The following is a 12,127-nucleotide window of genomic DNA, read 5'->3' as shown; positions in this document are numbered from 1 at the left end:
CACACACACTCAAACGCTGCACATATCTCACTAATTGTCATAAGCCAGCAAACAAGAATCTGTAACTGGTTTGCTCGGTGCGCCTGTGGCGTTTGAAAATTATTCGTTTGAACCTCCTCGATCCACCTAAAGCCAACCACTCCTACACATCCAACTCTTCCAAATTGATATATGACAATATCTACTTTCGATCACGTGTCTGCGGGGCGACTTAGACGGATTGCGCGTCATCTCGCCTTCCCAAATTTTTCCCCTTCTGCTGCAGCTCGAATCCAAAACATCTATCTATAGTGGCCGAGTAGCGAGAGAGCGAAAGATGTTTAACTCGGTGAATCTGGGCAACTTCTGCTCCCAGACACGCAAAGACCGGACATCCGAGTTTGGGGACAGGACGGGCTGCGCTTCCAACATCTACCTCCCCAGCTGCACTTACTACGTCCCCGAGTTTTCCGCCGTCTCCTCGTTTCTTCCGCAGGCCCCTTCGCGGCAAATCAGCTACCCTTACTCCACGAATCTGTCTCAAGTGCAGCCGGTGCGGGAAGTTTCGTACGGCTTGGACCCCGCCAGCAAATGGCACCACAGGAGCAACTATGCGTCGTGCTACTCGGGAGAGGATCTGGTGCATAGAGACTGTCTTCCTCCATCCACCATGACAGAAATGCTCATGAAGAACGAGAGCGTGTACAGCCACCACCATCACCACCATGCCCACCCGGGATCCAATCACCCTTCCACGGGCTTTTACTCTGGCGTGGGGAAGAACAACGTCCTCCCACAAGGCTTCGACCGCTTTTTCGAGACCGCATACTGCAGCAGCACGGACAATCAGTCAGACAATTGTTTACAAAAGGGCGAGGGAGGGAAGCTGGAAAGCGACTCCCAGCAGCAGCAGCAACAACAGCAACAGCAACAGCAGCAGGACGCCACAGCGGCTATATCTGGAGTCCCGGAGCCGGGGAAAGACCCAGACGATGAGGAGGAACACACGAATTCAGGCTCCTGCACCTCTTCTTCCGCCACAGCCAAGGACGGAAACGCCAGCAAGAGCAGCCACTCGAGTAGGTACAACCGAAGCTGTAAAACGGGGGGAAGGTTAAGGGGACTAGACCGGTGTTTTGTCGGTCAGATTTTATGTGGAGTTTTATAAGCATTCAAAGGATTTTATTATAACCCTACAAAGCTCTTTCTTGCAACGGGAAGAATTTTTACGATGGGAAAAGGGCTTTGAAAAAAGAAAAAGTGGGGGATGTTATACACAGACGCCTCTATGGTGAGAGTCTGTGAAATTTTTTAAGAGAGAGCTATTGTGACAAATGTTAACTTTGATCGTGAACTTGCGTTGGTCATTTTTAAGGGATTTTCTTGTTGGGGCTGTCGTGTGTAAAAACCAATTGGGCAGAACATTGCTTTTGGCGTCCGGTGAATTATCTTTAGCACAGGGTTTGCGCGCAAAAAGTCATGCAGCAAAGAGCATTAAGCACAAAACAATCTATCTATCTATCTATCTATCTATCTATCTATCTATCTATCTATCTATCTATCTATCTATCTATCTGAAATATGCTGTGAAGATGCTAAAAAGCTTAATATGCGGTTTAAACAACGTTTTTAGAAATGACACGATCAGAAAATTATATTGATTAGCTATCAACTAAAATTAAAGCTAACTATTATTTGCCAGTGTAACTAGTTCATCCAGTGTGTGGTTTAAAACCTGAGACTTAAATTTGTCCACTTTCCACGCTAGCGCGCACACACACACATACACACACACACACACACACACACACACACACACATGCCTGCACAATAAAAGAAATGTATTTCCCCGGTCACCTGTTTGATAAGGAGTGATAGGGCCATTGGGGTCTGCACAGGGGCCGCTGCAGACAAAAAGCCAATGCATCCACTGCCAGAAGATTGTACAAATTGTTTAGTTTAGCTCCAGAGGAATGTGGCGCACATAATGCAGGGCGAAAATACTTTTTGTTATTGTGTATTTGTAACAGATAAACACGTACTTAGCGAGGCTGTAAGTTGATATTATTCCCTCCGAACTATTTTGGATATTTAGCACTCTTTATGGCTGGTTTATCTGATAGCCTCAGCTACTTCACTTCATGAATGTGGTTTGAAATGTTATCATTGCTAATGCCAGTGACACAGGATTTTCAGCACCTGGCGAGCCTATTGCCACCTCAGCACTCCACTCTATCTTTATATCTTTATTTATTTATTTTTAAATATATATATATATATATATATATATATATATATATATATATATATATATATATATATATATATATATATTTTACATTATTCTCCACTTGATCTGCTCAAATAATAATATTTGTATAATTTTCTTCCTCATCCAGGCGTCCCTCGAACAAGGAAGAAGCGGTGTCCCTATTCCAAGTTTCAAATTCGAGAGCTGGAGCGGGAATTCTTCTTCAACGTTTACATCAACAAGGAGAAGAGGCTCCAGCTTTCCCGAATGTTGAACCTCACCGACCGCCAGGTTAAAATCTGGTTCCAGAACAGAAGAATGAAAGAGAAGAAGCTGAGCAGAGATCGCTTGCAGTATTTCTCTGGAAACCCCCTGTTGTGAGCAGAAAGAGTGTCACAGGACAGTGGCATAGAGGCCTCCTCCTCTTTCTTCTCCTTATCTCATTGAATGAATGGTAATCCGGGGCAAAACCGTTTTTTTTTTTTTTTTTTTTTTACCACAAAGAGGAGCCCATATCACCAACAGTGCAATGTGAAAAAAAAGTGAACAGTGGAAGAAAATAGGCCTTCAATAAGGGGAAGGGGATAATGTCGCCATTTTCTTATTATCCTGCTGGGCGGCGATGAATTTCTAGCTGGTTTTACCCCCTCTGACAAAAAGGCCTGTGTTAGAATAAACATTTATATGCTGGTCTTGAAAATGTCCTATTTATCACGACTCTCCGTTTGTCTTTAATCTACTGTTCGTATCGACATATTTGTTAAAATATCAGCAGACAACTTTTAGCTCTTACTCCAGCCTCTGGTCAGTGTATATAGCATATCAATATCTAAAATATTTCATCATCGACCAGAGTGTGGGCAGAATTTTATTTTTTTTTTCCAGGCTGCATTTTTTTGTTCCTCCTTGAGAGATATCCAATCTGTGAAAGTATTACATCCCCTCCCTCAATCCCACCCACCCCACCCTCCCCTCCGGCCACGTTCATGTATACAGAATAGCCTATGCAATGTGCATTCGTGACTGTAAATAGGCATATGTTGGATCTTTTTTTTTTTTTTTCCATATCCCTGCTGCTATTTTTCAGCACACTTGCCCATGCCACACGAATAGCTTTAATGGCGACTCTTGTTAAATTATTTGCTTCAGACATTTTGGTGCTTTGGATCGCAGAGAGGATGAGCAGATCGTCGGCCTGTGTATCGCTACAATAACTAAATAAACAGAAACCTATAGGCAAAACTCAACGACTTTGTGCTATTTGTGCTGTTACATTGCATACTCGTCTTTTTTTTTTTGATTTGGCACAACGCTGTTTTTTTTTTTTGTTTGTTTATTTTTTTTTCTTGTGTGACTTGCATGCTTTTTGGAAATAGCAACTTGTGTTATATATGAATATGAAGACCCTGGCACAATTTACTCGCCTATGCGTTTGGATGCAAGCGTTAGAAGTGATACGATTGAAAGCTCAAGTATCAGCGAATATTACGGGACCTGTTTGCAGATTTTCTAAATTTTTTCCACGTCAAATCCCACTTTAGGCGTTTGCTCGCGCGTTAAACGAACCACAGCTTAGATCTTACATGGAGAGAGCGAGAGAGGCCAAGAAGGGAATGATAACCTCTTTTAGTAGACACTAAATGGAATCGCCACTCTTGTAGTCTAGACGCTGCCATAAAGACAGAGGCACTAAATGGCTATTTTTTTCTCTTAATTGCACCGTCTGTTCTGGGGAAATGGTGTTCACTTCCGCACTAAATAGTAAACAAGCAAGACTAGATGTCCCATGGAAGAACAGTGAGAAATAGAGCTTTTAGAGATGAACTCGGTCTGTGACATATGCAAGAAAAAAAAAGAAGAAAACAAAAAAAGTGGGCAGCAGAAAGCAAACGTGTGAGAACAGAGTGTGTGTGTGTGTGTGTGTGTGTGTGTGTGTGTGTGTGTGTGTGTGTGTGTAAGAGTATGTCTTATGTTGACGGAATTGACGCATGTGTCTTGCGAATGTGACGGTGCGCTCACCACATGTGCGCAGGATGATTGCACGTGTGCATTAAGCACAATGTATAATTAAATATAGTCTTTGAACTTCAATAATGTCAAGGCCTTCACCTTTAACCCGCCGCAATAAAGTGGAATCATGGAGCCCGGAAATGGTCGCAGCGGCGGAACGGACCAATGGGAGTGAGTGGGAACAGAAAGTGGAATGCGTACACAGGACCAACTTTGACCTTTCGCATTAAACTACAACAGGTAACTTTGCCAGCTTTAACACATCCAGTAAATACACTTTATTGTCCCTGTTAAAAAAAAAAAAAAGAAAAAACGTAGGTGTTCACGCATGAGGCGATTTTAAATGTGCAGATTTGTACTCAGTTCGCGCACAAATTGAGGGTTTGTATGTGTGTGATGATGTGATTGTTAATAAATTACTATATGATTATGTATTTGTATCACAGATATTTTGTGCACATTCACAATTTCAAAGACAATCATTTAGAATAGAGCTGGTGAAGTTTGGTCTAATGTTTCTTTTTTTGTCTGATGCTTTTAATTTGGAAAAAACAAAGATGATGGAAAAAGACTCTTTGTATTCACGTGACTTTCTTCTTCTTTTTTTTTCTTGGATCGCCTTCCTGTGACGCTGAATTAATTATAAACACAGTAAAATTGCATATCTTGAGGCAGTATCAGCAAAAAGTGGGGGTTGGGGTCGTTCAATCTAGAGAGGATGCGCACAGGCAGAGATCAAGGCTACATGCTCCCCCGTCTTACGCCACACCTACCAACCTTGGCCCCTGGACGGTGACGTGAGTAATTTGTAAATTTCCCCAACACCCAACGTCACTAACACAGAGCTCTGGGGGTCTTCTGCGAATGTTGTCCATCAACCACACGGGGGCCAGGATTCCCTTCTTCCTGGCCTCGGCGCTGGTTCGTTTTCCTGAACGGGAGCCTGAAAGTGACATCAGAGCAGTAGTGGCCTACTGTTATCCACAAAGAAGTCCTCTCGGATGATGTGCTGTAGCAGAAGAAAACCCTAACCCCATCAGTGAGATCCTGCTATGTTCCAGTCTGGTTTGTGCACTTGGGAGTAGTTGGCAGGGAAAATGGCGACTTCCTTTTTTTTTTTTTTTTTTTTTTTTTTTTTTTTTTTTAATAATTGTGGCTTTGAAAGAAGGAGGAAATAGAATAATGTAGCTGAGAAACAATCACTGAAAGGTTGAAGCTGTATTTTTATTTTGTATTTTTAAGTAGGAAAGAGTGGGTCCTTTCTTGTGTACTAGCTTGGACAATAATTTTCTAAATCTTCAGCGGCCCATGGGAAAACAATAAATTGGAAAAATAAAGTAATGGAAGATAACCTCAGTATTTTTTTTTAAATCCACTACGTGTCATTTCACGTCTACCATGTACGTTTGTCTTAAATTAATTACAAAAGCAAAAACAAAACAAAAAAACTAAAAAAAAATGCTGGTTTGAACACTGTGTTCAAACCAGCATTTTTATTTTATTGGCTTCTTATGTGCAAGAAGCCATTGCACATAATTCAAAGATAATTCTGGGATATTTTTAAAATATGATCATATTGTCTTTATTTATTTTATTTTATTTAGTAATTTATTTTTGGAAGGGGTAAAAGGGTGGACAATTATAGCAAAGTTTCACCTTTAAAGAACATAACGTGTTGGACAGTAGAGCGCAGAGTTCAAAGTCGTCTTCAACATGAGATAGAGTAAGTGAGCAAAGTTGCATAAACTTTCTAAATAACGCGTGGGAATGTTTTTCTAAAAATATACGCCGTGTTTACTTTCAACTTGCTTCCAGTGAACTTTAACTATTAAACCAAAATGTATCTATTTAGGTAAAAACAATCTATTTTCTTTTTTCAGGTGAACTATGACCAGTTTGCCAGAGTTACCTTGATATTATTGTTAGAAGATGGATTATTTATTTATTTATTTATTTTTGTTTAGGTTTGAGGGGTCAATACGTATAAAAGACTGTCAGCTACAAAAAATTAAATAAAATTAAATAAAATTAAATTAAATGGGAGCAAAAGTCATTTAAACTGCTCGTAATTTTTAAAATATTGTTTAGCTCATTTGATGAAATTCAATTGCTAATATTTTTTTCCTTTTTTGTCAGGCATGTTGTTATTTTACTATATTTGTCTGTAAAAATGTTTGATTCTTTAAAAATTTTAAAGACTTTTTCTTTTTACCTTGCATTTGACTTCATTTAAGTATTTCCCCATCATAATAATTTATTATAAATTCTTACTCGGTTTATCTTCTATTTTGAAGTAAATATAGGAGTATCCCAGTTCCTTATTCCTCCGCAGATACTAATCAAAGGGTTATAGGCTATTCAATGGTTTTACACTACAGTGTCTCAGCACCTAACCTGTTCTATTGGGCTATAAAACAGCTCCTCGCTGTAAAACGAGCTCCTGCTCTTTCAGCAACAGCTCCCTCTCTCAAATGCGATCGCGGGGTGCCGTTTATTCTTGCCACCAAAACAAGCCTTATTAAAATAAATAAATAAAAAAGGTTTTTTACATTTGAAATGGTTAGCGTGTGTGCATGTGGGTGTATTCCCTGTCCTCGTGTTTTGCTGTTAAATCTGCAACACTGCTCTACTTTTGTTGTTGGTGTTTAATTAAGCCCTTACATGATTCTGGAACCATAAATTTGCAGTTGCGCATGGGTTGGACACCAGCATGAAAGGCAAAACAAAGCGCAGTCTCCCACACATCCAACTGGAAAGATATTTCAAAGTGGCTGCCAGGAAGTAAATTGATTGTGTCGCCTCGTTGCAGCTCCTGGTTGGTGGGTCTGCAGAGAGGATAACCCACGCAGCATTCGACACTCTTACCTGTTCGGATTATGATAACAACCTCCAGGTTTGCAATCAAACAGGCGATGATTTTGCTTAGACAAGTGTAAAAACCAGGGTAAAATACAAGCATAGTCAACTCCCGTTCTCTCAGTTAGTGTGTACATGTGTGAGGCTGTTTTGAGGGATTTCTCGAAGGCTTAAAGGCGCATGTGCAGACATGCACATGTGAAACCGAGGCGCTGTCGTTTCATTCCAAATATGTCAGTTCGACTGAAAAGTGCTGTTCCTTCTTCAAAGACGAAAACTAAGTGAAACAAAATGTGTCTCGGTGAAACAGCCGTGACCCGTTCTCATCTTGAGGACTTGGCCCGGGTAAACAATCAGCATGTTGTTGTGGGAGCAAATTTAGACATGGCCAAAACCATGGCCAACAGCATGCTCCTTTTCTGAATATGCTTTTATTTTGTTTCATGTACACTTGAATAGCCCTCTTCAGTGCAAACAGTAACACAGTGTTTCAGATTCACGGAGACTCGATGACACAAATTTCGCTCTCGTGCAGTTTCCTGCTTCTGTTGCAGCCTTTCCTTTTAATTATCTTCTGTCTTATGCGACAATAAGTTGTGTTTCTTGGAATATGTGTGATTCAAACAATGAAAATTCCACGAATTCTTTGGTTTCTTTCAGCCTCGTTAAAAACCTGTTTCCATGACGCCGTGTGACTAATTTGTCCTATAATACCATTTCTTCTGCTTGCAGGGTGTGTGAAATTCCACCATAGCACCTTTGCTCGTATCGCTTACATGTCTTAAGAAAAAAAAAAAAAATCTAAACTCAAGTTTCGAGCAAGCCTGTGATTTTCTTAGGTGTAAAATAAGACTGTATGTGATTTTTTTTTTGTGCTAAGCAGATGGTGGCTTGTCGGCTAATGTATCATATTATAAGATAACCACCCTGTGAGATTCTTCATCTGTTTTTATATAAGGCAGATGCCTGAGTGTATTAAACAGTGATGATATTGTCAATGTCAATATTACTTCTTTCAAGCTTTAGTTTATGATCTTTGTCCTCCCCTTTGAATAATTTCTACAGATTTTTTTTTTTACCTATGAGAATCTTGCATGGCCAAAACTCTTTTTTTCTTTTTTTTTAATCGCATGTAAGGTCAATCTTTCACATTTTCTTCATCATGACTGTAGAGGAATGCGAACCACAAAGACGAAATTAGCTTATTTCGACTACTATCTTGCCAAAAAGGTTTTCTCTGCACATGTTTATGTTCAGGTTAGACGGGCTGCCCGTTTCAAATGAGCGTGCAATGCTGCCCTTGCCGTTGAAGGTGATTCTGAACTGCGCAAGCACACTAACTCACGCACTTTGGACGCAGCGATACCAAAACAAAACAACAAATGACGAGCACATTCGCCGACGCAGCAATAAACCATCTCAGGCGAGAGTGAGCCGCGCAGGTTTGCTTTAAATCCACATTTATTAGCCGTTTCACCCAATGCATTACTTTATTTCTCTATCTGCGCAGACGCAAACACAAGTTAGCCAAATACTTCCCCCAAAATCCCTCAACGCCATCAACCACGCTGTCGTGGCCGTGCTCTTCGGGATTTTCCTCGTGTAAAACTGAATAATTAAAGTTCAAACATTTAGAGGCAAACTGTTGGGATAAATAAAATAACCAATTAAATTTATGCTATTTTTTGCATTTTTTTTTCTTGTAAATCGAAAATAAACTCTGGATTTCTCTTTACAGTTAAAGTGGTTGCGTTCTTTCCACCGTGTACTTATGCGGCGTAAAACGTCCTGAGGAGCACTAATTGCAGCAGCAAAAACAAAAACAAGACATAACAACCTCCCGACTTCACACCCTTGTCACTCAATATCAGATGAACTGATGCTTTTAACTACACACTTCCTATGGAAAATAGCACATCTAACTTTCCGTAACACACTTATAAGACCCAAATATAATAATAATAATAATAATAATAATAATAATAAAAGAGAGAGAGTTATCCCCTTAAAGTATAAATATCACAAAGACAACTTTACTCTGTTAAACAATTCGCCCAGCTTTATTAAAAGTGAAACACAGTTAGAAACTGTTGTTGTTTTGCTTTTCTTTCAGTGTTCATCGTGTCATAATAAGCATACCAACACATTTTAACAGCTCATTGGAATATATTTATATATTTTTTAATATGCAGGATAAATTGTGGAAAAGTTTAATCAACACACACCCTCTTCTGAAAAATAAAGAGTCAAAAGATTTTATTTTAAATCAGCAACACACCATTATGGATTTAAAATAATAATCAAGGCATAATTTTGCAAGCATTGCCGGCTGGTTTTCTTATTTGCTACCCCGGAAGGTGCTTTCGTAGAGACTAAAACACAAAGAAAAAGGAAGCAACTTGCTCAACATAATTTCACATTTAATTTTCTTTTACACCAAACACATAGAAGTAGTTATCCAGAATAAATGTCACGTTAATTAAAAAAAAGGAAGAAAAACATCCCACAATCAGGTAAATAATGATATGGTTATGTATGACTTACTTATTTTAGTTAAGAATCTTGAATACGACTAAAACAAAAACAGTAACTTTTAACGTCTGAACGAATTCTGGTACACATCTGCAAAAACAATCATTCACATTGCATATTTGCCGATTGCTTTTCATTAGTTGATGCTTTATTTAAATTACAGCTTTATATTTCAGCAAAGGTTAAATACTAAGCTAGAGCTTGCCATGTTTTTTCTTTTTCTTTTTGGCAATAACAAAGGAAACTGAAAGGGAAAAAAAGAACTGAACGAAAAATATTCTCAAATCCATCTCACCTTGACATCACTGCCGCCAGGGTTTTACTAAATCACACGACGAATAAACAAAGCTTCCTTTAACCACTTCAAGACCTGCAAACTTAAATGTTTACAAACCAAACCTTGAGTGTCTTAAAGAAATCCTTGCCGCAGCCACAGCAACAGCAGTCTGTTCTTTGTTCTTCCTGTTGAGGGCCTCCCGGGCTATGCGGCACAACCGCCACTAGGTGGCGCTCGCGTTCCACCAAAAGCCACCAGCTTTCCCAACTTGACCGCGCTGACGTCACTCCAGTCTGGAGCATCAAGGCCACTTCCACGCCGCTATTGGTCTGAAGCTCACATGACATGTCTCCGAGCATCCATAATTGTGTTACAGATATTTTTTTGCACCCCCCTCCAAAAGATGTCAGCATCCTACTGTCCTTGTTCTCCTGCTGGAACCCCGCAGTTCAGAGCGGCGGAAAACACCAAGTGATCACCCCTCAAGAGTTGTCACATGCAAATATGACATGTCCGAATAACATATCGCCCGGTAACTTCCTGATGGATTCCTTAATGGGAGGATCATCTTCCTACAGGGCTGAGGGCTATTCCAGCAACCCGGGAATGTACATTCATTCAGCTGCAGAGTACGGATACTCAGTGATGAGGAACATTGGAAAGGTTGGATCATCCACACTCTCCAAAAGAGACGAAGTTCCTCCAGGCAACGTCTCGCTCGGCGGCTTCCAGGATGCGCCCTACCTGTCAGCGCAGCTGGCCACATGGACACCAGGCTCCAAAAACAGCAGGGACGAGCAACCTGTTGCCCACCAGTGTTTACAGCCCTGCTCGTTTCCAGCGGGCAGCGTCAAAGAGGAGGCGTTTTGTTGCCTCTATCAAGATGACAGCAATAAGGGGAAACAGACAACAGAGTCGGCCACTTACATCCGGCTCGGAGACAATAGCTGCCGGCGGCCTGAGCAGACTGCAGCCTCCTCCAGTGGCGGCTACTTCCAGGTGTACGGCGGGGAGAGGCCACAGCAGGACGAGCAGCAGCAACAGCAGCAGCAGCTGCCCTCCGGCTTTACTCTGACCCACTTGGCGTCATCTGTTGAAACAACAGCAGAGTCGACAGTGAGCTGCAGCAAAATCGCGCAGGAGGTAGCCAGAGAGGCTCCTAAAACAGATGAGGGTGAGAGCAGGAAGGAAGACAAGGCCAAGAGTGACAGCTGCTCAGATAACTCGGACGGGGAAATTAAAGGTATACTCCCCCTCCCGGACACACGTGCATAAATATATATATGTACACTTAACCTAACGGGTGTGATAATCTAAATCGAATGTTCACGTGTGTGTGTGTGTGTGTGTGTGTGTGTGTGTGTGTGTGTGTGTGTGTGTGTGTCAAAAAGCTCACCAAAATATTCCAAGCATGGACGGATAGGTTTCGTGGATGTGCATGTTGTGTTTCTGTATGTAGTATATGCTTCAACCCGGTCTCGCAGGGGTTACGGTGCCACTGGTATTTAACACCTTTCTATTAATGGGGGTATGTGAGACGGGCAGTTATCATCGAAATAAACACACTTCCTCTCTTACACAGATGTACGCACGCAAGCTAGTACTAACGCACAGAGACTGTCACACAAAAGCACACAAGGTACAAAGCTAGAATGTTTTTGCTTGTAAATCGTAGTTTAGAAAAAGAACATTTGCTTTACAATTATGTTGCTTGAAATATTATTTATCCAACAAAGCTCAAATTTATTAGAGCATATTTCTGAGGCTTCCACATAAGACTTGTATAAGATGTTTTGTTTTGTTTTTTCCTGCATGAAGATTGTGACTATATTCATGAAGTAACGTGTTACTTTTGAAAATGTCAGTGTTTATTAGTTTATTACGCTAATTATTTATAATAATTTATTATGCTCATGCTTTTAGTTTTGTTTAATGTTCGTTTAAATACTAAGGCAAGAAAAACCGTGTGTCCTGGCTTTCTTGCCATACTTATTTTAGGGTTTGACTAAGCCACAAATACAGGGGTCCTGTCAAATTCTGAGATTGCGACGTTAAAAAAAAAGCTCATTGAGATATTGACTGGCTATTTAAAGGACCCTGATGGTAACTTCGGATATTAAATTAATTTAAAATTAAGTTATTGATATGAAGCAAATAACAGTTTGTTATCACACACACACACATACACGCATACACAAACACACACACACACACACACACAC

The 12,127-nt window shown here is 40.5% G+C and overlaps 2 protein-coding genes across 2 annotated transcripts in view; both read left to right on the top strand.

The window, feature by feature from the left end:
• The first annotated feature begins 31 nt into the window (after window positions 1-31).
• Window positions 32-3,477, top strand: hoxc11a (homeobox C11a). Its single transcript, XM_015032790.1, has 2 exons — window positions 32-1,058; window positions 2,379-3,477. Exons 1-2 carry the CDS (start codon window positions 317-319, stop codon window positions 2,609-2,611), a joined length of 975 nt encoding a protein of 324 aa, XP_014888276.1. The 5' UTR covers window positions 32-316; the 3' UTR covers window positions 2,612-3,477.
• A 5,850-nt stretch (window positions 3,478-9,327) lies between these two features.
• Window positions 9,328-12,127, top strand: part of hoxc10a (homeobox C10a) — an 8,837-nt gene continuing 6,037 nt past the window's right edge. Inside the window, exon 1 of the mRNA XM_015032789.1 lies at window positions 9,328-11,148. Within this exon, the coding sequence (XP_014888275.1) occupies window positions 10,251-11,148 (898 nt within the window). The 5' untranslated portion in view covers window positions 9,328-10,250. The remainder of the gene's footprint in view (window positions 11,149-12,127) is intronic.

This window comes from Poecilia latipinna, unplaced genomic scaffold, assembly GCF_001443285.1.
Source record: "Poecilia latipinna isolate Pla-1442-1.1 unplaced genomic scaffold, P_latipinna-1.0 Scaffold250, whole genome shotgun sequence".
Lineage (NCBI taxonomy): Eukaryota > Metazoa > Chordata > Actinopteri > Cyprinodontiformes > Poeciliidae > Poecilia > Poecilia latipinna.
This window is presented reverse-complemented; position numbering and strand designations above follow the sequence as displayed.

Excerpts from the sequence above, each read along its gene's own strand:
- hoxc11a (XM_015032790.1), top strand. The coding sequence starts at position 317 with ATGTTTAACTCGGTGAATCTGGGCAACTTCTGCTCCCAGACACGCAAA. Across the intron at positions 1,059-2,378 it reads CAGCAAGAGCAGCCACTCGA|GCGTCCCTCGAACAAGGAAG; the intron begins GTAGGTACAACC and ends TTCCTCATCCAG.